The sequence below is a fragment of the Pleurodeles waltl genome, chromosome 3_1 (assembly GCF_031143425.1).
Source record: "Pleurodeles waltl isolate 20211129_DDA chromosome 3_1, aPleWal1.hap1.20221129, whole genome shotgun sequence".
Taxonomy (NCBI): Eukaryota; Metazoa; Chordata; class Amphibia; order Caudata; family Salamandridae; genus Pleurodeles; species Pleurodeles waltl.
The window spans coordinates 1,961,401,917-1,961,428,770 of NC_090440.1; the positions used below are offsets into that span (position 1 = coordinate 1,961,401,917).

Sequence of the window (26,854 nt, forward strand, 5' to 3'; positions counted from 1 at the left end):
ATTTTCTTAAACAACATGAGTTCTAGATATCTCTGTGTATTCTCAGTGTCCATACAAATAACACTTTAGGAAGCAATAGTCTTTAGCAAGGAAAATGCAAGATTAAGGTAGCGAGGCGCTGGCTGCAGCAACACTATAAAGAGATGGAGGTCTCAGTCTGGACAGCACTGGCACTCTATGATGACTGCCAGCATTTCCTTCGCTGAAAGGAGCACAAGTGGATTTGGAATACTGCTTATCCACAAATGAGCCACACTAAGAAGTAGGCCCAAGCTCCAATCCTGCTACCTCACCCCCATGTGCTCTGTGCACTTTCTTGCAACCTGTAGTGGCACTGCGAGGCATTACAGTATCTGTTCGAACAACATCATTGGATTTTGGTGTGAAGCACTTAATAACAGAGGGGAAGTGGCAGAAGACAACCTGCTGAGGGCAATTCGTGTCTGTTGCACATCACATCGAGTGCTTTTCAGACCTCCAATCTGAAGTCCATAGTTCACTGGCTAGGTTACAGCCTAAGAGGTGGAGGAGAAGGTTTCAGCTGGATCAGGTGAAACTGAAGATAGGGGCGCTTAATCTTTGACTTCCAGGAACCCCCACTGACCTATTAATGGAAACTGGGAACCCCAGTGTAAGCAATTTCTACAATTTGAACCTCAAAACAACAAACAAAACTACAGACACAGCTATACATCAAACAAAAGTACAAATTATGAAGTACTGAATTTAACTATCAATCACAAAATATACTAAAATCAAGACTTTTATTCTAATGGGACAGTTGAAGCTTTTAAAAATGTGTTTTTATTTCTAAAAGACAATGCACTGAGCTAGGCTCTTGCATATCATTTTGTCTTTTTGCTCCTAATATGTGCTCTGCTTTTTGTTGGCACATACCAGTCCTTCAATTGAGGCCACCAATCATCCATGCTACTATTTGCTTTACTTGTTCTACTCCCACGAATCAAGCTAAGGATAGCAACTTAATGTTTATCCTCCATTTTAAATTCTTTTACATTTAAAGTATATACATTTTTCAATTTTTCATTTTCTTTTTTATGTATATATACTTTTTTAATGTTGCTAAGAAAAATATATTCCTTAAAAAGAAGACTCTTAAAATGAAAAACCAAAAGAGATTTCCAAGATCATTCCAGTTAAGCCAACCCTTGAAAATAATACAGAAAATGAACACCAGAAAAAAATGGCAACTGGCGGAACAAGAAAGGACTCCATAAGAAGTCTCTGAACTACCAACTTCTCCTTGATGGATGAAGTAAAAAGAGAGTCGACAGACCAAAGACAAGTCAATGGAGTGAGTGCCCTTGGGCAACCAAAGACCCTAAATGCTGTATCTGAGAGAAGGTTTTGAAGAATGAAGTAGAACAACAGTATGGTGTGTCACTGGCGATTTTCAAAGGTTTTGCTTTCACATTTGCAACAATGAACAAAGGATTTAGTCCATATTAGAAAAAAGCCAGAAGGAGGTAGAGGTGGTAACTGTCTCCAAGAGTGGGTTCCAATTCCACTTGTGCTTTGCCTATTGCTAGCTACACCTATCCAACTTTTATAAGTCAAAACCCTGAGAAGGCCTCCTGCCAACAGCAATGGAGTGATGAGCACAGGTTTGTTATTGATAAAAGTATGAAGCTAACCGTCAGGTTAGTGAAGGCAACAATTTGGCACCAACCTGTTAAATATAAATTGCAATTTCAATATGTCTGAGCCAATATGGTTGTGTTATATTATGTGTATTTGTAAAGCGCACCCCTGCGTGGGTACCCTGACGCTGCGCAGGTGTGTGTGCGTAGTCCTGTCTATGGTTGGTTGGTAAATGGAAAAGCCAAGTTTTCAGCTTCTTGCGGAATTCATGAAGAGAGAAGGAGGCAGTATTGCAGAGTCGGAGGCCATTCTATGCTTTAGGTGCGATGTAAGAGAACGCCGGTCCACTGCATTAGGATCTGCATATGCGTGAGGTGTGTGTGAGTAGGTGTCCTGTAGAACAGCAGTGTCTCGTTTGTTGGTGGAAGGAGATGCAGCTTTTCAGGTAGGTGGGGAGTAAGTTGTGTAGTTCCCTGAATATGTGTGTGAGGAGTCTGAAAGGAGTGCATATGTGTATCAGCTCAATCTTACCTGAATCACTGTATCAGTCTGCCTATGCCTATTGCCTGCTGCTTATGCTCCCCTTCCCATGACTCCTGTACCACTTTGTGCATGCCTGCTATACTACTGCCTGCGCCGCAGTAGACATCCTCAAGCACCTCCCAGGAATTTGCGAAGCCCGTCCACCACGTATCTTCCTAGTCCTCTTGTGCATCCGTGCACCTGCAAACCTTCCTGCTCATGCTCCACAAGCTCAATAAATAAAATAACACAACTTGCGACATAAGGACGTCTGTGATATAGGCGCTTTAGTAACTGATGATGTAGCCGGATGCAGTGACTCCGGATATTGTGACTGCCAGTGTTGTGGCATGCACCCCTCATCCGTTTTTTACTATGCAGAGTCAAAGCTACTGACTGCTTTTTTTCCAATGTATCTTTTTGGCGCTTTCCTGAATTAGAAATCCTTACCTCCGCGGATGGCCTTGGCAGCCCGTTGCAAGACGAAGGCCTTCTCGGTTTCTGACAGGTCTGTGAAGAAGTTGACGTGGTTTTCGTCCATCTGCTGCTGCACAGCGTCGAAGAGATTCACAGTAAATTCCTTCCATTCCTTCCAAGGGCAGAAAACAGAAATGTGATTAGCAAACTCGTGTTATTGCTGAGGGCGCTGGCTTAGAGCAATTGTCCTCATGGCCAAAGACTGAGCTCCTCACTCAGGTCAAGAGGCGCTTATTAGGTCACTTTAACCGGTTATCCGACCTCATGAAGATCCATTTTCTGGACCGTTTCATCACACGCAGTCAGAGAAGCAGGGGAAGACTCAATATTAGCTTGAAAGTGACTCAATTTTAACGTGACGCTCAGCTTATAAAATTCGTTTCTACCAAGATGGAGAAATACATATTTTGCAGGCTATGTCCATCTAGAACATTCATTCTGTGCCTCACCCCTCAAACATGCTTTAGCACAACTCCTGAATCCTGCTGTGCATTTTTCATGTGTTACTTTCTTATTTTTATTGAAGACAACGCTATGCTACAAATGCTTATTATGCTTATATGGAACACTCTACCATTTGCCTGGTAAGTAGCCGCTTATAACATATAATAATTACTACCCAGCTCACCGGTACTAATTTAATCAACCTCAGGAGAAGTAAAGGATGAGAAGCCTTAAGTGACTCAAATCTGCGACATTCAGGTGACTCAAACATTTCTGCAATGACTGAGCCGCCTTGCCGACAAATATAACAAGCACTAACCTCAAAGCTAATCGGTCTCACTTTTTAAAAGAGAGGGCAGCTATTGCCAGGGCTTTAGGTGGGATGAAAAAAATAGGGGGGGTGGGGGTGGGTCTCTTAAAGGGGAGTGTCCTTTATATTTAAAGGAGTAGCTTAAAAACATGTAAGCTAAAAATCTGTGCTTGGCATAGTGTGCAGCCCAAACGGTATTTCTGTGATTGTACCCAGATATATAATACAAATGACATTACAGCTAAAACAAGCTAGGACTATTGGCTTTTTTCAATGGTTGTTAGCTGAATAAGATAACAATGGCTTTTTTGTATATAATATTACAAATTATTCAGCTCTGAAATGATGAGACTGAAGTAACTACCAGGAGTCCTTTTGAAGTTGCATTAAAGGCAGTGAAGGGTGGTACTGCTGAAGAGTTAAGATTTTTTTTTCATCCTGAGGGTGAGGACAAAAATGGAGAGCCCGATAGGGCCCCGTCTCAGCACCTGCTTTTTAGAACTGCTGGTGCTGAGCACTGGCAGGACGCGGCCCACTTAAAGCCCTGGCTATTGCCTTTACAAATGCTTGTTACTTTTGACAGCATAAACAAAACAATAGAAAAAAAAATGGCCACTGTGAAGTGCCCCATGATGTCATGATGCATTCACACACTTCCGCAGCTACCTTTAAGTGGTGTTTCCTTCAGGCAAAACACTATTCCAATATGTGAGTGATGTGCACCCAAAGAAAATGCATTCCTAAAAGACTGCTGGTGCATGCTTATGTGTTGTGAAGCACTGGCTGCCATTTTGAAATGAACTGTAATTTTAATTTACCATTCAGAGACAGCCGAAGGCCATTTTTGTACAGTAAATTAAAAAAAAAGAAACAATCGGCCCAAAATCAGTGCACAACTACAGGCCCTTGACAACATTTTTTATATTTTTAAATCTCAGGAAAGGGGAGGTGGGGGAGCAATGGGCAAGAGGAGCAGGGAAAGAGCAAGGAAGGAGCGGCGTGGGAAGCAGAGTGCATCCACTGAGCCCTCAGCAAAAAATAGTGTTTATCTTAGATCAATAAATAATTAAATACATGAATAAACAAACAAGAAGGACAGGACCAGACGAGAATTGGGGAAGAGATCAATGAAAGAAAAACCATCCAATCGAGTGCTAAAAATCAAATAATAAAATTGTTCCCTGGTGTCAGCAGTGGAAGTACTAAAGTCATGCAATCAGAACACTGTAAAGAAGAAATGCTCCAGAGAAAGGACAAACAAAGACTAGGGAGTAAAACCATTGAATATGAAGCAGGAGAATGAGAAAGGCAAGAACGTCATCCCATCAACGGCAAGGGGACACCCCCTCAAAACTCTCTATACGTATACAGTTTAATGTACTGGAAACAATAGGTGTTCAGTAAGACCCAAAAATACAGTGTCATCATGTTTGTACTTGAGATCTCCTCCCAAGACCTAAACGTACTCTTTCTCAGTATTCCATATTGCTAACACTCACCAGGGCATGCCTGGATTTGGTGCCCCCGCCATTTTGAGGAGCACTTGAGGTCCTTTAAAGCCCTTGGCTATGTCAAACAACTGAAAATTGCACTCTTTAACGAATATCTTAGGGATGGTCCTAATTTGATCACAATTGTGGCAGGTTGTAGGAGTGTATTTTATTTAGTGTTTTGTAAACATAACAGTTCACCTAACCACCACCTTAGGGTGCTATGTTATGCAAAAAAACATAAGAACAGAGGTTAACCCCTTAGCTGCTGGGCCTTCCCTCCCCAACCCCCAACCGTGCTGAGCCCTTTTTTGGCTATTTGGGGTAGTTCACACTTAGGCCCTTCATAAACTTTTGGTCCACATAAGCTATACATGCCAAATATGCATCCTTTTTTTCCAACATCCTAGGGATTCCAAAGCTACCCAGAGGTTGTGGGTTCCCCTGGAGGAGACCGAGAAATTAGTCAAAATAAAGATAAAATTTCATTTTTTTTTAAATGGGATAAAGGGGCTGCTGAAAAAGGCTTGTGCTTTTTTTCCTGAAAACGGCATCAACAAAGGGTTTGCGGTGCTAAAATCACCATCTTCCCAGCTTTCAGGAACAAGCAGACTTGAGTCCGAAAACCACATTTTTCAACACAAGTTTGGCATTTTACTGGGCCATACCCATTTTTATTATTTTTTATGCTTTCACCCTCCTTCCAGTTAGTGACAGGAATGGGTGTAAAACCAATGCTGGATCCCGGACAGCTAAACATTTATAAAAAGTAGACAAAATTCTCAATTCAGCAAGGGGTCATTTGTGTAGATCCTACAAGGTTTTCCTACAGAAAATAACAGCTGAAATAAAAAAAAAATTATAATTGAGCTGAAAAAAACCAGCCATTATTCTTAATGTTTTACTCTATAACTTTTTCCTGCAATGTCAGATTTTTTTAAAGCAATATACTGTTACGTCTGCTGGACTCTTCTGGTTATGGGGATATATAGGGCTTGTGGGTCAATCAAGATCCCTAGGTACCCAGAGCCAATAAATGAGCTGCACCTTGCAATGGGGTTACATTCTATACCGAGTATACAGCAATTCATTTGCTTAAATATAAAGAGTGAAAAATAGATATCAAGAAAACCTTTGTATTTCCAAAATGGGCACAAGATAAGATGTTGAGAAGCAGTGGTTATTTGTACATCTCTGAACTCCAGGGTGCCCATACTAGCATGTGAATTACAGGGCATTTCTCAAATAGATGTCTTTTTTATTACACTGGCTTACATTTGGAAGGAAAAAATATAGAGAAAGACAAGGGGCAATAACACTTGTTCTGCTATTCTGTGTTCCCCCAAGTCTCCCGATAAAAATGGTACCACACTTGCGTGGGTAGGCCTAATGCCCACGAAATGAAACGCAAAATGGACACATCACAATTTTTAATTGAAAACTGATGAGTTTTTTGGAAAGTGCCTAGCTGTGGATTTTGGCCTCTAGCTCAGCTGGCACCTAAGGAAACCTACCAAACATGTGCATTTCTGAAAACTAGACACCTAGGGGAATCCAAGATGGGGTGACTTGTGGGGCTCTCACCAGGTTCTGTTACCCAGAATCCTTTGCAAACCTCAGTATTTGGGCAAAAAAACCACTTTTTCCTCACTTTTCGGTGACAGAAAGTTCTGGAATCTGAGAGGAGCCACAAATTTCCTTCCACCCAGCATTCCCCCAAGTCTCCTGGTAAAAATGGTACCTCACTTGTGTGAGTAGGCCTAGTGCCCGCAACAGGAAATGCCCCAAAACACAACATGGACACATCACATTTTCCCCAAAGAGAACAGAACTGTTTTTTTGCAAAGTGCCTAGCTGTGGATTTTGGCCTCTAGCTCAGCCGGAACCTAAGGAAACCTACGAAACCTGTGCCTTTTTGAGAACTAGACACCTAGGGGAATCCAAGATGGGGTGACTTGTGGGGCTCTCACCATGTTCTTTTACGGAGAATCCTCTGGAAACCTCAATATTTGGCAAAAAAAACACTTTTCCCTCACATTTCAGTGATAGAAAGTTCTGGAATCTGAGAGGAGCCACCAATTTCCTTCCACTCAACATTCCCCGAAGTCTCCCTATACCATTGGTACCTCACCTGTGTGGGTAGGCCTAGTGCCCATGACAGGAATAGATCACACAACGGTCAATGTTGTTTCTTACATGAGGGCAACTGTTGACCCTAGGGTGATACATTCCTGATGCAGGTACTAGGTCCAGGCAATCATGTGGCGTAGTGTTTTTATCAGGACAGGTGAGGAAACACTGGGTGGTAGGAAGTTTATGGATCCCACCATATTCCTGTTGTTTGTGTGACAGAAATGCAAGAAAAAAATAGATTTTTTATTCAACATTTCAGCTTTGCAGGGTATTCTGGGTAAGAAAACTTTGGGGAATCCACACAAGTCACACCTCTGTGGACTCCCCCGGATGTCTAGTTTCCAGAAATGTCTGGGTTTGGTATGTTTCCCTATATGGAAGCTGAGCCCAGGACCAAAAACACAGCTGCCTGCCTTACAAAAAACAGTTTTGTGATACATAATTTTGATGTCTCCACAATACAATTTGGGCGGTGGAATTTGGGGCTGAATTAAATTGGGGAGCTCCCAAGAGAGCACTCTTTCTGTGCTTGCTGTCGCATGCACCTGCTCTCTGGGTTGGGCTAACTCGCTATTGTCCCATAGCACAGACTGTGCTTGTGAAGGGACAGCAGGACTGCCCTCATCACCTCCCTCATAATTACCGGAAGAGGAGTTATCGAATGGGAATCCTCCAACTGAAAAATCACTCCCTGAGTCTGCGCCATTGTCCTATCCCTCAGATGTTTTCTCAGTATCTGCTGTCTCGGTCTCTGATCCTATGTCCAAGCTGTCCTCTATAACCCGAGTGAGGTCTTGAGCAGCAGTCATCCAACGAGATGCCATCTCTGCTATAGGCTAAACTGTTGCTATAAAACACTAGCCTACGTAGACAGTCACAAAATTGCTGGTGTGAGTGAAACGTGCAACATTAGAGGTCATCTTACCTGAGTTTCTTCCCTCAATCAGCACGTTCTTTCAAGACACTCAAAAAAAGACACAGTATTACTTCACCTTGTCACATACCAATCGTCACAGTTCTTAGCACCTCTAGCGCCCAGTCCAACAATCATTGTTGGTGCTCCCACTCCCATGACCTCCTTCTTGGATTCCCTCACTACCACCCAGCAAAAGTGCCCTTCATCTCTCCATAGCCCCCCACACATATATTTCATTTGTATTATAGCACAGGTAATGGCTGACTTTACTAATGTACTCAGCTATTTACACAAAATACATATTTGATCTTTGCAGTAGGCATATATAGCTTCTGCGCTACTTTATGGCATAAAAACTGCCACTAGACAAAAGTCTGATCCTTTTGTAGCAGAAACATAATCACATGACTTACTTGATTTTTTTAATTGCTGCCTAAAAGCTACAGTTGAAACGGGTCAGTTTAAGTATGTGCATTGCTTTAAAAACTGCAAGACAACTGGGTGGCGAATATATATTTATATATATATATATATATATATATATATATATATATATATATATATATATATATATATACACACACACATATACACACACACACACTATATATACTGTATATATATCACTTTTATATGCGGGTCCGGTTTTCCTTGGGGGTGATCGCCGCCCCAAGTGAAACCAAACCTGCATTGACAAAAGTGATATATAGATAGATATAGATAGATAGATAGATATTTTTCAGTAGCTGTATGGTTTCCTTGGGGGCTATAGGGCGACCCCCTGTCAATGTCTTTCTTTTTGTTTTTAAAAAATAATTTAGCCCCGGGAGGGGGTGGGGGGAGCGCGATTGGGCACCCCCCCCAGAGGACACCTGATAGAATTCGAAAGCTACGACAAATGGAGAGTAAATACATCATCCAGCTCAGTACCAAAATGCCATATGGGCTTTACATGGATGAGGAATTACATGTACATTTATAATTTTGAACATGACAAGATATATGGTAACGATAGTAAGGATAGCATGTAGGGTGGTCATTTATCATCACTATTACATTATATGGTACTCTTGTCAAATAATGATAGTCATTGAGTTGGAGAGAAAAGGCTTTTATTGACATTTGTGGTGGAATTGATAGAATAAAATAAGATAAAAGAGAAACATTAAAATGAATTAATGCAATATACTTTTCAAAAATCCAAAAATTAATGCATATATAAAGAAACAATCATCAGACTAGAATAACTTCACAAAATAGAAGCGATACCGTACACAAAAGAGACAAATGAAACTAATGTCAAAGGAGAAATAGTGTTATATGTGCAGTAGAAGTAGTGATAAGGAAAAAGAAAATAGCAAATACAAATAGTGTGAAATTATAAGTTAGAAAGGATTGGAAGAATGTTGAAAAACAAAAGTGAGTAAGATTATGTGTTTAAAATGGGATTTTTAATTTTTAATTTAGAAAATCACTAATTTTAAGTGTAATGTATGTAAACTACGATATCCAGAATGCATTGTGCATGATGAAGTGATATTGAGTATAAAAAGCAAAAGGGAAAAGGGACTCATTCACTGTGAACAAGACTCCATGGGGAGTTGAAACGCGTTGGTGGTTGTTACTTAAATAAAATACACATCATTGATACTTCGTGGAGTGAGTGAAAATTCTTGGTTATTTATATTATATATATATCACTTTTATATGTGGGTCCGGTTTTCCTGGGGGCCGATCGCAGCCCCAAGGGAAACCAAACATGCATTGACAAAAGTGATCTATAGATAGATATATATAGATAGATATTTTTTAGTAGCTGTATGGTTTCCTTGGGGGCCATAGGGTGACCCCCTGTCAATGTCTTTTTTTAATTTTTTTATAATTTAGCCCTGGGAGGGGGTGGGGGAAGCGCGATCGGGCACCCCCCCCCAGAGGACACCTACCTTTAAAAAAAACAAAATATGCCACCCCCCCGGGGGGGGGGTGTTTGCCGAGGGGGCAGACCCCCCCCAAGTGAAATTCCTGGTGTCTAGTGGGTTTTTCTGGCCCTCGATCACAGCTGTGCTGCAATCAAGCACCAGGAATCCGGTTCAGGAAGGCCTTGTTTGAAAGGGGAGAGCCTCCCCTCTCAAACAAGGCGGTGTTCCCGAACGCCGGGAAAGCCGTTTGTGGCAGTTTCCCCCATTGGAGCAGGAAGCAGCCAAGGAGGTTTCCTGCTCCGATGGAGAAATCAAAACAGTGACGGACATCACAAAGGGCCGGTGGGGGGGCGCAGGTGAGACACAGAAGATCTTCCGTGTCTCCTGGGGTATTTTCAAATAAAAAATAATCCTTGGGTGCGACGCAACTGAGTACTTTTTAACACCCACCCTGTTGTCGGCCACTGGTCGTGACCCACACCAGGGAGATGGTGTGGGCTTCAGCCAGTGGCCAACGCCCTCACTAAAGAGGTTAATCATTGTTCATTGGTAGTAGGGGAAGTTAGAGTTGTCTGATGCAAAGATGCCCCAATCCAATATTCATCGACTTCTGTCTCACTGTAACTCTTTTAATTGAATGTTTGTCTCAACTGTTCTATTTTAAGATTTTTTCCGACTTGTAGGTGGTATGGTTTTACCATCAATACTGGGTCACGTTGGTTGCCAAGTTTGGGGCCTTTTACTCCCAATGAAACACAACTGTGCTTCTGACTTTTTAGGGATTATCGGTGAATCCAGTGAGATGCTGCCACACAAAAACTTCTGTTAGAAATGTAGTGAAGCACAAAGTTTTATATGGGCTTTGTACCAGTAAGCCATGTGAGTAAAAATATGTTTAAGAGATTTAACCTTGATGCCGGACTTCCCCAAGCACTAATGGAGGGGCTCTAGGGCTGAAAGAAACACCTTCGGGGGCTAGGATATTCATGTATGCACACAAACTCCATCAGTTCAATTTGTGAAAGTACTAATGCTTCTTATTAACCATTGCTCCAAGTGGGAATGAGTGGCCACCATACAGTCCACTATCAGAATATTCCACAAATGCATAAAGACCCTCACGCGCCTTTAAATGAAAGTCTAGTCCAATGTTACTCCATGGCTCCATTTTATTCTTAAATTCACACCTTAGCAAACACATTTGTCATCTGAATAAACTTCCTCGGGGCTAAAAATAGTATTATTTACAAACACAAATTAATTATTCAATTCTAAAAACAAAGTGCATATTGTCCACCTTCTGAGAACATCAGCAATTAGAGAGTGATCCAATGACAATAAAAATCAGAAGCTAGATTGCAGAATTGGATTTAAAACAAGCACAGCTATAACAAGTACACTTGTGTAATATTGCTATTGCAACCCCAAAACCTCAATGTTCCTTAAAGCAAATTCATTGTTACAGCAGTATGGCAAGAGTCTGATCAGTTTGGCTCAAAGACCTGTGAAGATTGCTTCACCCACTGCCCACAAATCTTCACATGCTGCCGAGGATAGCCTCAGTCCATATACATTAATTTCTTTGCTTGGGAACACAAATCTATTTCTCTAGTCCACTCAGCTAATGGTGATGCCTTCTTGGCTTTCCAGTACCTTGCTATGCCCCCTGTTGCCACAAGCATACCCACTGACACAAGCACTGGGTGCCACAGATTCCCCCACTTTCCATCAACCCCATCTTTGTGTCAGGTTCAGTGTGTCTGTGGATCGCTTTGGATTGCGTTGTGTGTACAGAATTGAATGCAGAGGCATGACTATATATTATGTGAAAGAACGTACTCACTTCAGATGCACATTAGCAGCTGGGGGTGAGGCTGCTCTTCGTTTGCGACAGTCTGTGGGTAGTATATTACACTCTATGAAAATATTTCAATTCAAATAAAGGGAATCACATAGGCACTGCTAGGCAGCGAGGAGCCATGTTTGCCTCCCTCCAGTCTCATTCTTGCAACTCCAGATCTTGTTCTCATTCAGTCCTTATGTGAGCCAGTGAATCTGGAGAGTTCTTAACCAGGGTTCTGTAATACAAGGAAATAAATGTCTGATCTGCCCTCTCCCTTGTCACCCTGGCATCTATTTGCCTGAGCCGGGGAGGCAATCTGGTCTTTATGTGTATTAAGGGCATGTCACAACTGGAAGTATCAATACAATTGCAATTTATGCAGATTCAATTCTTCTACTAGTTCTGCAAATGATTCAATCTGGGCACCTACCCATACACCTCCGAACTTAAAAATGCCAACCATGTCCCACACCCCAAAACCTAGCAGCCCAGTAGTTTGGCTAAACCTGGTCCTGTGCCTCAAGGGTGTTTCACAGGTTGGGACTCCTTTCTATTGAATCCATTTCAACACAAAGTCATCTGACTGACTGGCGTGAAGATTCACCTGTCGGAGCTGGCCACAGAGCAGGTTAAGACTTTATTGGTCCAGGTGCTCCAGATCAAGTCTGATACTCGGATCATTGTACTCCAGAAATATCCAGTCATTAATGTGGGCTATCTGGAATGCTCAATAATATAATCTGATGTCGGCAAAACCCAAACCCCCTTCGTAATTAGACAAGGTGTGTGTGAAATTAGCATAATTTCCTTTTGGCAACGTTATGTGAAATTTAGTTAAATATGTGAAATGCATATCTGTCTTTTTGCATGGGAACCACAGCTGCTCGCGTTCTGTTCCGTGTGTTCGTAGTAATTTTTTTCTGCAATTGCACGAGTCGCAGTAAATGTTTACTGTGAATGATGTGTAATTACGCAAAACTGCTTAATGGCATAATTTCAGAAATTGTGCATACCAAGCGTAAAGTAAAATACCTGACATTAAGCAAATTACGCTGGTGTAATTTAAATTTCACCCAAGTCTAAAGAAGACCCAATGCTTTTCACAAAGGATACTCATGGAGGTACCCCAGCCCAAAGGAAGGACTTCCCTATCAATCAATCAATCAATCAAATTTATTAAGCGGGCTACTCACCTGGTAGGGTCGTAAGGCGCGGGGGTGTTTGGGGGCGCAATGAATTATTGCTCAAAAAGCCAAGTTTTGAGGTGCTTTCAGAAAGTTAGGAGGTCCTGGGTCTAGCGTTGGTTGGTGGGGAGGGAGTTCCAGGTCTTGGCGGCGAGGTGGGAGAAGGATCTGCCACCGGAGGTGGTGCGTTGGATGCGGGGGACTGTCGCAAGGGCGAGATCGGCGGAGCGGAGCTGTCGAGTTGGGTTGTGGAAGTTGATTCTTTTGTTGAGGTAGGCCGGTCCGGTGTTGTGGAGAGCTTTGTGAGCGTGGATTAGGATTTTAAAGATGTTCCTTTTGTTGATGGGCAGCCAGTGTATGGATCTGAAATGGGCGGAGATGTGTTTGTGGCGAGAGAGGTTGAGGATGAGACGGGCGGCTGCGTTCTGGATGCGCTGGAGTTTTCTCTGAAGTTTGGCAGTGCTCCCTGCGTAGAGGGTTTTGCCGTAGTCCAGTCTGCTGCTTATGAGGGCGTTGGTGACCGCTCTTCTTGTTTCTAGGGGAATCCATTTGAAAGTCTTGCGTAGCATGCGGAGGGTGTTGAAGCAGGAGGATGATATGGCGTTGATTTGCTGAGTCATGGAGAGAGAGGAGTCCAGTATGATGCCGATGTTGCGTGCGTGGGTGGTGGGTGGTCCTAGGATGGTGGGCCACCATGAGTCGTTCCATGCTGTCTTGTTGGGACCGAAGACTGTGATCTCTGTTTTTTCTGAGTTTAATTTGAAGTGGCTTGCTGTCATCCAGTTGGCGATGGCGAGGAGTCCGGCGTGTAGGTTATTCGTGGCGGTAGATGGGTTCCTCGTGAGGGAGATGATGAGCTGGGTGTCGTCAGCATATGTAGATATTGAAAAGGGTGGGGCTGAGGGAGGATCCTTAGGGGACCCCACAGATGGTCTTGGTGGCAGTAGACCGGAAAGGAGAGAGGCGAACCCTTTGGGTTCTTTTGGAGAGGAAGGAGGTGAGCCAGTCCGGGGCTTTGGGGCGAATTCTGGTGTCGAAGAGGCGTGTGCGAAGGGTTTGGTGGCATACGGTGTCAAACGCTGCGGAGAGGTCTAGGAGGATGAGGGTTTCGCCCTTGTTCAATCTGGTCCTGATGTCGTCTGTGCAGGCGATGAGGGTGGTCTCAGTGCTGTGGTTTTTGCGGAATCCAGACTGGGAGACGTTGAGTATGTTGTTTTCCTCCAGGAAGTGAGACAGTTGTTTGTTGACTATCTTCTCTCTGACCTTCGCGGGGAAGGGGAGTAGAGAGATAGGACGGTAGTTTGTGAGGTCTTCAGGGGCTGCTTTTTTTTTGTAGAGCGTTGACTTCGGCGTGTTTACAAATATCCAGGAAGGTTGAGGTCGCAAAGGAGCTGTTGATGATGGCCTGGAGCTGGGGAGCGATGGTTTTGTTGGCTTTGTTGAGGATGTGGTGGGGGCAGGGGTCTGTGGGGGAGCCTGAGTGGATGGAGCTCATGGTTTTGCTGGTTTCTTCATCGTTGGTGGGGGTCCAGGAGTTAAGTACGTTGGTGTGGCAGGGTGCTGTGGTGTTGGCTGTGTTGATGGTGGTGATGGTGGGAGACACCGATGTGAAGCTTTTGTGTATGTCTACGATCTTGCAGTGGAAGTAGTTAGAAAGGGAGTTGCAGAGGTATTGGGAGTGTGGAGGGTCAGTGGCGTAGGATTTGTGTTTGGTGAGATCTTTAATGATGGCAAAAAGTTCCTTGCTGTTGTGCGCGTTGTCATCTATCCGTTCTTTGTAGAAGAATCGTTTGGTGGTCCGGATGAGGTGGTGATGTTTGCGCATGGCTGATTTGAGGGCAGAGAAGTTGCTCACTGAAGGTTCTTGGCGCCAGGCTTTCTCAATTTTCCGGCATCCTCGTTTGGAGGATTGAAGTTCTGCGATGAACCAGGGGGCTGTCTTGTTGGTGCGGGTGTTGTTGGGTTTTTTGAGTGGGGCGAGGGAGTCTGCGCATGCTTCTAGCCATCGAGTGAGGTTTAGGGCGGTGGTGTTGGGTTCGTTGGTATTGGGAGGTGGAGCTTGTGCGAGGTTGGAGATCAGTTGTTCCTTGGAGATCTTGTTCTACTTGCGGTAGGGGATCAGATGTTGTTGGTGATGGGTGGTGGGCTTCAGGACGGAAAAGTGGACGCAGTGGTGGTCAGTCCAGTGGAGTTCGGTGGTGTAAGTGAAGGTGATGTGATTGCTGGAGGAAGCATGTGACCGGCTGAGTGGGTGGGTGAGGTGACTATTTGCTTGAGGCCGAGGTTTGCGAGGCTCTCCAGCAGGGCAGTGGAGTTGCAGTCGTTGGTGCTCTCCAGGTGAAAGTTTAGGTCACCGAGGAGTAGGTAGTTTGTGGAGGCGAGGGCGTGGGAGCTGAAACGTTGCAATAGTGTCACAGAATGGGGGTCGGGGTCCTGGTGGTCTGTAAATGAGGGTAACTCTTAGGGTGGTGTTGGCGTTGATGTGTACCTGAAAGTGCAGGTGCTCTGCAGTGTCTAGGGTGTGGTTGGTGTTGGTGGAGATTTTGTGTATTATCGCAACTCCACCTCCAGGTTTGTTGATACGGTCTCTACGGGTGATTTTGTATCCTTCTGGGGTGGCTATGGCAATGTCGGGTTCCGATGAGGAGGTCATCCATGTTTCAGTGAGGAAGGCAATGTCGGGAGTGTTTGTCGTGAGTAGGTCCCAGAGCTCGATAGCGTGCTTGTGGATGGAGGGGGTGTATGCAGGTGAGGTGATTGTGGTGTTTGGTGTTGCTGTGGTGCTTGTTGGAGTGAGTGCAGGAGAAGTGGCAGAGCGGCATGTGAAAGGTCCGTGGGTGTGTCTGGGGTAGGCCAGGGCACAGGTGGTGTGCCGGCTGTGGTTGAGAGCAATGAGCTCTGTGGAGGAGTAGTGGCGCTTGGGGGCGTCTGAGGAGCGTGGACCAGGGGGATGGGAGCTAGGTGCAGTCCAGGCAAGGACGAGCACAGACGGGCTTGCCTCTGGGCCGCCGCTGGCGTGCAAGCAGCACGGCCGCGCAGCGGGTGCCATTAAGAAGGGGAGGTGGGAGGCAGGAGGGGTCGCCAATGGGGGCACAACGGAGTGGGGGCCGCAGGGGACGCAGCGGCAGGGACGAGGAAACAGGCAAGAGCCGGATTAGAAAATAGCCAAAAACACAGCAGCAAAAATGAAGCAGGGCAGAAAAAGGGCACAAATACAGTCTACAACAGTGCAAAAAATGAAATACAAAGTAGAAAAACTGAAATACAAAATACAGAGCACGCTAGATACACCTACCACTAGGCACCGGGGATGAGGCGCAGGCGAGTGCCTTCGGGTGGAGGAGGGCCTCGAACTTCCTTCAAGCAGTAAGGCAGCAGTACAGGTGGGGTCAGGGGCACGAAGGCAGGCTGGTGGAGCTGTCCGCCATCTCTAGTGTATTCCTGGCCCTCAGCCAGGTCAGGGTTCTCCTATACCCAGTCCCAGGACTCTTAAAGAGTTTCAAGGAAGAAGTGTACTTGGTGTGGTTCTTTCAAATTTGCCTGGAAGTGAAGCATGCATCATAGTTGCAATGCCACTAGCTTTTGTTTGACGTACAATCAGGAAAAATGAAGATTTTTGAGGAGTCATTGTTGAGGCCTGATCTATCTTTCACATCTCGGAGCACTACATCCTGGTCATAGAGATCAAGGATGTGGGCAGCCGTGGTCCATGGAAAAGCATGCAGTGGGGGGTCAAGGTGCCAGGGCCTGTGTACTCTCTCAACTGTGAAGCGGGCTGATAAACAATTTGAAGTAAGCCAGTCTTTCTGGAACTTCTCCGATTGGTTGCCCTCCAGGTCTTCTGGTAATCTAGCTAGTCAGATTCTGTTCTGCCTTGAGCTGCACTACGTCTTCTGCTCTTTTATCCAGCTTGGATTTCTTGAGCGCCAGATGGGACAACTCTGCTTTTAACCTGTGGAAGAAGTCTCCTGTGCTGGAGATCTAGTGTTCCGCCCCAGTTATTCATTCAGCCACTTAATTGAGGTCTTGTAAAAGGAGGGAGAGCTCAATCCCTATGCTGGCGATTTTTTCCTCTAGGGCCAAATTTGTAATACAGATAGCTTGGAGGATATGTTTCCCCACCCTCAGTCTAGCAAACATGTCAATCATACTTTGCTGTGGTGCCGTCTGGGTCTGTGAATTCCCCCAGGTGTCAATAGTTAAGCAGCAAGGAGGAGTGGAGGGGAGCCAGTATGCATTCACAATGTCCATCAGCACCAGGATTTCAATGTGAAGCCATCCAGATAGTCCTGGTAATAAAGCTTGGGGCCGTCTAGCACTAGTGGCAGCATTGGCCTGTTCAGGGCACTGGCTAGTCTGTGTGTTTGCGGGAATGGTCACTGTGACTGATTACAGACCAGTCACTATTTCAGGAACCTAGGCCTACCCATCCTCTATATGTCAGGCACCCCCTGCCACTTTTTAGTCCCTCCATTGATCATCAGTGGCTGGTTCCACTGCGCCCCCTTCTCCTCCTCCCCCCTGGTGCAGGGAAGGGGAAGAAGAAAACAGAACATAAAGGAAGGAGGCCTCATCGACTACCTTAGGCCAATTCAGGCAGGTCTCCCTAGTCCCTAAAAGTGCTCAAGTCCAGACCTCGTAATCCAGCGCACAGAATCCGGAACAGCTGGGGGGGGTGAGGCTGGTGCTCACCCACAAGCTATAAAAGCAAACCCTCATTTAAATTCATACTGGTGTTATGGTCACTTCAGGCATCCCTGCCTTGGTCAGCTCATCATGTTGCCTAAATAGGCCTGCAGCAACTCCCCTGGAGCTCTGTTCGACCTAAGGTCTGACTCACTGCTCGGATTCCAAGTTCCTATAGTACAACAGCTTCTACACCTCAGGAGTACGCTGTGTTGGTCCGCTCCTTAATGGCTCCTCAAGCTGCGGGCTGGTGCCTGTCTGCCATGCGGCACAGTCCAGGGGTGCAAGCCTCCAATAGAGGCTCAGCAGCACCTCCTCACTAGTGATCCTGTGGCCACCTGATGTCCAGGGCCTTCCCTGAGCCCTGCCAGTCTCCAGGCTGTCTAGGTATATGATTAGTCGAGACACGTGCTGCCTAAAATTTTATATGTACACAATATGATATCAATAATTATTATAATTTAAACAATAACAATATGTATAATTACGAATTTCATAAAACATTAAAGAAATCTATATAATTATTAAACCATAACAAATCACTTCTAAAAACATAAATGTAATAAAGCATGTCAAATGCTAAAACATATTAAACACATTAAAAAACAACTTTAAAAATAAAACTCAGTTAAAAAAATACACTTTTCCCATAAACCAAAAATATTTATAAAAAATAAAATCCAACATCCAATCCAGAAATAGTAATAAAATAATTTTCCGATACACTGCTTTTAGAGCAATCATACACAAGCTATATTTACGTTAGAGCAAGAGTTACTTGAGATAACTCTAACTGGTGAATTTCAGATGTTTTGTTAGTTTAAAACGGTATGTTTTAACAGGCATTCTCACCTACGTATATCGTCCCTTTAACTTTTTTAAATTATTTTTTATTTCATTTCTAAGTATTTTTTACATTTTAAAGTAAGATACATATAATGACAAGTCGTAACTGTAATGCCACTTTAACAGTTATTTTTTTTTTAGCAAATTGCACCCAGCCCCCGACTGGCGCTCAACTTACCATTGCCTTTGGCTGTGCGTGGCATGGGTTTGGGTGCAGGGCCTGGCCCAGGGCCCTGCCCCCAACCCTCACAGGTGTGCAAGAATGATTATGTGATGTAACAATCTAAACAATATAAAGGGTGTAATTGTATGTAAGGCAGACCTACTGACATCAAAATGTCAGAACACTACTTTTATCTCTACTCCCACCTGGGAGAGAGCAAAGTTGTGATCCCATGCCTGGGAAAGAATGGGCAGGGTGTACCCACTCTAACCGAAGCAGAGAACTGCAGTGTCCCAGGAGATGGGATCTCCAGGGAGAGTCGCTGATCAAGCTCAAGGGAGATGGGGACCCTGGAACTGGTCTACACCTCAGGGAGGACCTTACTGTGGCTCAGGGAGATGGGGCATATGCGCCCTCCCCTTTACATTCAAATACAGCCCCGGGGGATGGAGCCCCTGGAGCCTTTCATAGACTCGGGGAAGTGGGTTGCATGACCTGTGGTAGATAGGGTCCCTGGGCCTATTAGAGGCTTGAGGAGGCCGGGTGAATGCCCCACACTCCTTTTTAGATACTGCTATGAGGGAAGGAGTTTCCATGGCCTTTCAGAGGCTCGGAGATTAGGGCCAGATGCCCTCTTCTCCAAAAATATGTGTTACACCCCCAGGTCCTGGCCCACCCTGTTTTTTTTTTTTTTTTTAAGAAAAGACCATAAAACATTTTTTTTTTTTTATCAGAGCTGTAAATCTCTCGATCCTCCATGGACCTGCGGTGCTGAAAAAAATAATTACAGTTTTCCTCTGGTACCCAGCACCACCACTAGGCCGAGGGGGAGCAGGGAATCTCTACCCTGCCGCTCTACGTCTTTAAAAAAAAAAAAAATTCAACTTTTATCTAGGTCCTGGGACTGAGTCCCAGAGTCCTAAGATGGTTGCTGACACATCTTTCTTGATGCGGTGGCAGCCAATCAGATCTTATCTAGAGAACTGTTAGCTCAGCATATCCTCTGCATGATATATACATAACTTTTAAACCTTCATTTCTCAAATGTTATTGAATGGATTAACACAAAATCACAAAAAGCTCACAAGATCTAGCTTTCTGCCATATTTGGGGTAATTCCATTCTGTAACTATATTTAATTTTCCTATTGAAAAAACTAATGGGAAAAACTCATTATGGGACCTTCCCTTTTTCTAGGCCCCTGCAAGACGGATCACTGCAAACATTTATAGAAAGTGGACGACACTGGTTTTTTTTGGAACGGTTTGTGAAGATTTGCCAAACGGTGCCAAAGTTATTAGGAAAAGAAATAATGCTTTTCCTATGGAAATGTGATTCTAACTGCAGTGGGGTGTGTGTATGTGGGTATGTATATAGACACATATGTCTATAGCCATCCAATCACTAATAAACTCTTGCAGTAGACAGTAAATACAACTCCGCCAGCAGAGTTGGAAGAAATTTGGCCACTCCACAGTTCTGGCCATATTCCGCCAACTACTGTGTAGCGGTATTTTTTAATGCACATGGATCTCCGATGGTAAGTTGGCACGCACAAGTGAGATTTGGCATCCGCTAGCATGGCTTTGGTTGCTAGGAGGGCACCCAGTGAGATTTCCCTATCACAGGAGGTTGCAACTGTTTTCAGTCTGAAAGTTGCTGTTTGAGTAGAAAATCTACTTCAGCAACAGCAAAGTCAACTCAAGAAGCAGCACCCTCTAGTGAGGTGTGATGCTGTTCGTGCTGATTTTTCAGCTCCTGGTGCTAAAAATCAGAACAAGAAGTGCAATGTGCCTATTTCTGCCCATTCGCTGACCTCCACGGAATTTAGTTGAATTTTCATGTAACTCTGTGGAATTCTGGAAGTTCTACCCACCTCTAATAAACTCCAATAAGCTAAACTTAAGACGTAATTCATATATATTCAAAAGTTAAATTTAAAGAAAGAAATTACAAATAATATGTATGAAATAATTAACAAGTTAAATAAATATCATTAAATAATATTTCATTAAAAAAAACTTTATTTACCCAGTACCCTAAAGAACCCAACAACCACCCAAGTTAATACGTAACTAAGATTGTTTTAAACATTTGCAAATATAATTAACACTTATAAGATCTAATCAACAAACATTAATATGTATCTTAGTAACACAATCCACCAAATTTTCCAATATATAAAAAAAAATATACAAGAGAATATTTCTTGTTGTTTAAAAAACGAATAATTTTACAATGTACTAAACTAAAACCAAAATAATGCAGTAAAACACCCTATTACACAACAACTTTAGAGTTAACAATACTTATAATTTTGATATAATAAGAAAACAGTTAAAATGATATACTTACATGATATTTTAAACAGAACATTATAATCAGATGAAATGTTTGAGTTGAGATTTCTGAAGAAACATGTGGTTTACAGAATACTCTGGCATAAATGCAAGTATTTCTGCAATGTGAAAAAGTGCCCATTGAAAATTACAGCATTGCTCCAGAGGCTGTTTTTAGATAAGTTGCATGAAAAGGCCCCAGGAACAAGAGTACCAGCGTACGTTCAATGACTGTGTACATACTGGTGTATGAATCAAGCACATCTTTCTGCAAGATTTTCAATACAAATGTTTCACCAGTCGCTTGCTGCTCTGAATAAGAGTCAGAGAAGAACTACTTCTTTAGGGCACTAGCCCTCCACATCTTATTTTTTTCAGTGCATTGAATATCCCATAGCAGGAAGAGCTAGTCGGACAAATGCCTTTAAACAAAGAGCCAAAATAGAAGTGTGGTCACAGAAAAATGCAATTGGATTCAATGTCTTACCTCTGTCTGCTCTGATCCCCATACTGCACAGATGTATTGCATGCAGCACAATTAGACTGATTTCATCATTTGCAAAATATCCTATAGTCAGGCCTTGTCTTCTCGAATGCCCATCATTGATAGGGATCGTATAGTCAACTTATATATACACTCTGGGGCGCATTTTATAAGAAAATCTTGCATTTATCAAATCTCTGCTTGCGCCCCATCTTGTGCAAGAAGTCCTGCCATCACACCCTATGACCTCCGAACCGCTTCTTTTTAAATAAAAAACCTATCACCACCCCCTGTGTCACATGGCACTCACCTTCTAAGGAAGATCCAGCAGCAATACTTTGTGTGGTTCTATCTGCCATTTTCATAGAGGTTCTAAAGCTAGTTCCTATTTGACACCTCTACCCCTCTTTTGATTCCAAGAAGCAATGGTCGGGTAGTCCCTTAGGAAGCCTTAATAGCAGCACACACCTCTTTTCTCCAAAGAGAATAAATGCACCCATCTCACTCAAGAATATACATCTCTACCTTGCCCACATCATCTTCATGAGGATGCCTACTTTTGGCCACAGAATATGGTATTACATAGCGAATTTTACTTGGAATCATTGACAAACAGGGTGCTCCTATTTAGGCTTTGTATAACCACATCTTATGCATTCGTCATAGATTAGACTTTGTAGTGCATAGTGCATAGATACTCAAACTCCGAAACTGATACCTACACTGCCTTGCTTGTTTTGAGAATTTCTGAATGAGTATAATTTACGAAGTCATGCAGACGTTTAACTTACAATTTTCACAAGTTACACTTTTCTAAATAGGCCCCTGTATGTTTAGACACGATTTCATCTAAAAGCCATCCTTCACAGTCATATGCTGACTTCTAATCAATATTATGAGTCCTACACTCAGTACATCTTTGTTTCAGGTCATTTCCTGTATCCCATACCTGGCCCTTTTCAGGACTGCCTCTATTAACTTAATCCAATTAAATGCATTTCTGTCAATTGCTCTTAATTATTTACAGTGCTCTTTTAGGGCCGTTTCCAGCTGCATTGTTGTGCAATGACTGCTGTTAATGGTATTACTTGTGCCCGCGTTTGCTGCCTCATCATTCCCTATCAATTCATTTTGCAATGCAAGGGGTTTGTTTTGTTTGCTCTTGCAGAATGTGCTCCGAGCTGGCTTCCTCCTGTTCTCGATTTCAAAGAGGGATGGCCGCAGGGCAAATCAGGAGAATTTGGGACAGCATGTGCCTCTGGAAGCCTGTATGACTTGGACAGTCAGTAATATTGCAGGCTAAACTTTGAAAGGGTGCAAATCCTGTGCAGAAGCCACCAGGCATAAATTCTCACCATTTCCCTGCAGGTCAACCTTCCTTTGCTGTGTTCTTAGGTCTCCTGTACAGACTTATTGTGGGCTTTGGATTAACGCACTGCTTATGGGTTGGCTTTCTGGGCAGCCTAATTTGTTTGATGTTTATTCAATGGCTATCTTTTCTCTTTTTGTGTTTGTCCCTCCCCTGGAGCACAGCTTCTTTACCATCCTTTTAATTGAATGATTTTTATGTGTAGGTCGGGCGCGCAAGCACTTTGACATGTTATAAGTATTGTGGGCTTTTAACTACACCCATTACTTTCACTCCTTCCTGGGCTTGCCTTTCAAAAATCACTTGATGTCATTGATAATTGCTTTACTTTTGTCCACCCTTGAGGATGTTTTTGTCACATCTTGCAGACTGCCCCTCTTACACTGATTATTGCACGATTGCCAATATACGTGAGTGTGGGAGAACTAATTTTTTCTTTTGTCTTTTGAAAGCATGCTTTTCCAAACATTTTTGCTCATAACTCAGCCTGTGGTGGTCCTAGGACAATTGAACCACCACTAAAATGTTCACAACAATGTGCTCTTTCTGTCTATTTCGTATTTGGGTCCCCACGGTAGGTTAGTGGGGACCCCAAAATAATAACCGCTCCCACCATTCAGTGTCTTTTAAGCCCTCTTATAGCTGGAACTTTTGTTTTATAGCTGAGAGTAGGTTGTGTTTTAAGGGCTTTCTTTGTAATATCATTACTATAGGCCAGTTAGCCCTGAATATGTGTAATGTACTATGCCCTGTAGAGGCTAAAAATATGGTTGCACTGCATTACTTTTTGCCATTTGTTGAGTGGCTATGCCCTCTAGGGTCTAACTATACAGCTACTTTACTATGTTTCTTAGAAATGCTCTTTTCATTGTGGGGTCCTTTAGAGACTGTTCTAAGCATTACAGTCATATCAACATATTCAAATATGTTTGGCACAGAAACTTGACCCATGATTCTTTGCAGAGCATTACTTTTACAATACATTTTTGCTCATAACTCAGCCTGTAGTGGTCCTAGGACAATGAGACCACCTTCAAAACATTGACCACAATGTTCTCCTTCTGTCTACATCACCTCTGGGTCTCCACACTATGTTAGTGGGGACTACAAAATAATAACCCCTACCACCATTCATTATATTTTCAAACATTCTTATGGCTGGAACATTTGCTTAATAGCTGAGAGGAGTTATGTTTTATGGGCCTTGTTTGTAATAGATCTGCCAGCCTTGAAAATGTGTAATGCACTATGTTTTTTAGGGGCTAAGTATATATTTATATTGCAATACTTTCTCCCATACTTTGTTCATGTGGTTAAGCTCTCTAAGGGCTGACTATGTGGTTACATGACCATTTTTCTTCCTAATGCTATTTTTATTGTGGTGTCCTGTATGGGTTGTTAAGAGCATTGCAGTCAACATGCTCTAGTATTTGCGGCATGAAAACTCACCCCATAATGCTTTGCAGGGCATTACTTTTACAAAACATTTTTTATCATAACTCAGCCTGTTGTGGTCCTAAGACAATAGCCCACCTTCAAAATGCTTTTTGTGTTTACATCAGTCTAATGCCAAAAGTTTATTTCTGATAAAGATTTATATGCATATGTTTTAATAATCTCTCTTTAGTACAATTATGACCATAGTTCAGGACATCTTAACATCTTTATTACACTATGAATATTTGAACACTCTTGATATGTTTGGGTGACCCTTCTAGTTTATTTTTCTCGTTACTCCTCCGTGGCTATCTTGTGTCTTTTTTTAGGGGGTTTTGTTAGCCAGCCAGCAACTCTGAAGGGGGTGGTGAACGTGGTATTCTATTGGAATTAGCATGTCAGATTTAAATAGCAACATTTTCATTTTTTGCTGCAGATAGAGGAAGAAGGTAAATGGAAGTGTTTTAGTTAAATGCAGGGCCACTGGGATTATATGGCAGGAAAAAACAAAATTATAAGGGATGGTTGAACAGTTTATGTGGCAAGAAAAGTCCAGTTATGAATTTACCATGTCAATATCTCTCACTCAAGCAAATGTAAGATCTATTGCATTGCAAATGCTTGTTCCTTTTTGTTTCAGCACTCCACAGACGTGCATGTGCTTCTTGCTCTTTCCCAGTGTGCTGCTTCCCCCCACACATCTCTACCCCTCACTCTCTCTGTGTTGCTTTTCCAGCTGGTCTATTAGTTTAACCACCTCACTCTACCATGCTCAGCATTTTTTTCTGCGTCATCAATCACCTAATCTGTTGCTTCCTGCCACATGGTGGTGGGGACTCTTTCCTCACCCAGCTGCCCACCAGCCCCTCCTCATCCCATTTTATTTAAGATTTTGCTTCCTTTTTCCGACTGCCGTCAGCTGAAAATTGCTGTCAAGCCCTTCCTTTCAAAATTGTGCCCCTTTGCACATTTAAAAAATAAAAAGAGCTTCACAAGATTGGCATCTGCCATCCTGGAATATTGAATTTAAAGTAAACACAATGTCTACCGCAGCATCATGAAGCATTTGTGCACATGTGGTGATGCATGCATGTGCATATGTTATGATTTTGGTGCTGGCATTTTGCCTTTCAGCTGTGGCCAATATTGTTCTGCATTGGCAAAACCAATTTATTTGGGAATACCTTTCAAATGAAAGACCTATTGGCTTTGCCAGTACTTGTTTTCCTATGCTTTTCCATCCTGTCTGTGTGCTGACAGCCTTCCTCTCACGCATGTGTACCATCCCGGTGAATGTATTCCTAAGTGTGGACCTCATCTAATGAACTTAGAGATCTGACTTCCTACCTTGGTAGAGGGCTGTAATATTATCACCACTTCAGGCAGGATGCAATTGCTACCCAGGTTTGAAAATTATTCTATACCTTCCTCCACACACCACACAGTGAATGCTACTGTATCAAGATGGTCTGACACACAAGATAAATGCATTTAATCCCATTGCTATGACAACCCGGTGACAGATCGTCATAGCAATGGGATTAAATGCATTTATTTTCTGTGTCAGACTACACAAAAGACCAAAGTCGTTGTTTCTGCCGTCATAGGCCAGTTTATCTTGCATATTTTAAATTAATTCATGCTTTATACCACTTGTGCAACACCACACTTTGGCACCATGTGCAGTCTATGGGCATAAACTTCCCCGTGCACCAGTAGCTCTGAGCTAACGTTAACCCTTCCCTGAACAAGAGCTGTCTGAGTTTGAGAGCGTGCTGCTGTTTGGGGTATTGCCACAGGGTTATATACAAATTTAGAATTTTTCCCAAAGATGCTGTGATTATAAATCTATTAAAAAGAAAACCATAACCATATTTTTGGGGAGGGTGAGTTTGATGTAGAACCTGCAGAGGGAATTGTCGGGTGCCTATGGAGTTTGGAGGGGTTTTCTTTCAAAAAGAAAGAAGTAAAGGTGACCGAAATAAAACGTAACCTAATGTAATGCTTTCTTGGTAAAGGGGAAATGGTAATGCACATATTGTTACAGAATTTGCTATCATGACATGGCTCTATCATCCACAACTCAAATTTAGCAACACTTTGATCATTAATGATGCTAATCAAACATGATGTTGGGCCTGGAATGTCCCATGTATGGTAAACTGACATGCAGCCCTGCCATTGGTAACCCAACAGCATGTGAAACTGGTATACTGATTTACTTTTGGCCCCAGCACACATGAAATACTGCATGTGCGCTATTGCCTAGTCCTGAAAATGACCATTGAACCCAGGGTCTGGCTTAGAGGTCAGAAGGGGTGCCAAATGCATACTCTAAGGCTGCAAGGAGACTGCCATCTGTGTCACTGAAATATGTACTATGAGCAGTGGTGGCAGCATAGTTTTGAATCTATAGTACTGGATAAACCTTTTTTCCTTTTCAAAGTTAGAGTGCGATGTAAAAGTCTACTTACCTCCTAAACCCTCCTCAGACATATCTATGTGTATGTCGAATGTGTGTGTAAATATAGTGAATGTGAGCAGGGCTCTATGTGGTCAGTGCATGAATGCTGAAGCCAGTGGGATCCATTCTGGATTGCCACTGGTTTGATATGGTAGAAGCTGGAGGTTGTGATACAGGCTCTCCAGTCACTAAAGTGTGCAGCAATGTAGAGAGAGCTGCCTGTTGA

At 43.1% G+C, this 26,854-nt stretch overlaps 1 protein-coding gene across 1 annotated transcript in view; it reads right to left on the reverse strand.

Annotated features, from left to right (window-relative positions):
• LOC138285854 (uncharacterized) overlaps window positions 1–26,854 on the reverse strand; it is a 492,092-nt gene that overhangs the window by 411,336 nt on the left and 53,902 nt on the right. The window contains exon 2 of the mRNA XM_069226328.1: window positions 2,575–2,713. Coding sequence (XP_069082429.1) covers window positions 2,575–2,713 — 139 coding nt within the window. The remainder of the gene's footprint in view (window positions 1–2,574; window positions 2,714–26,854) is intronic.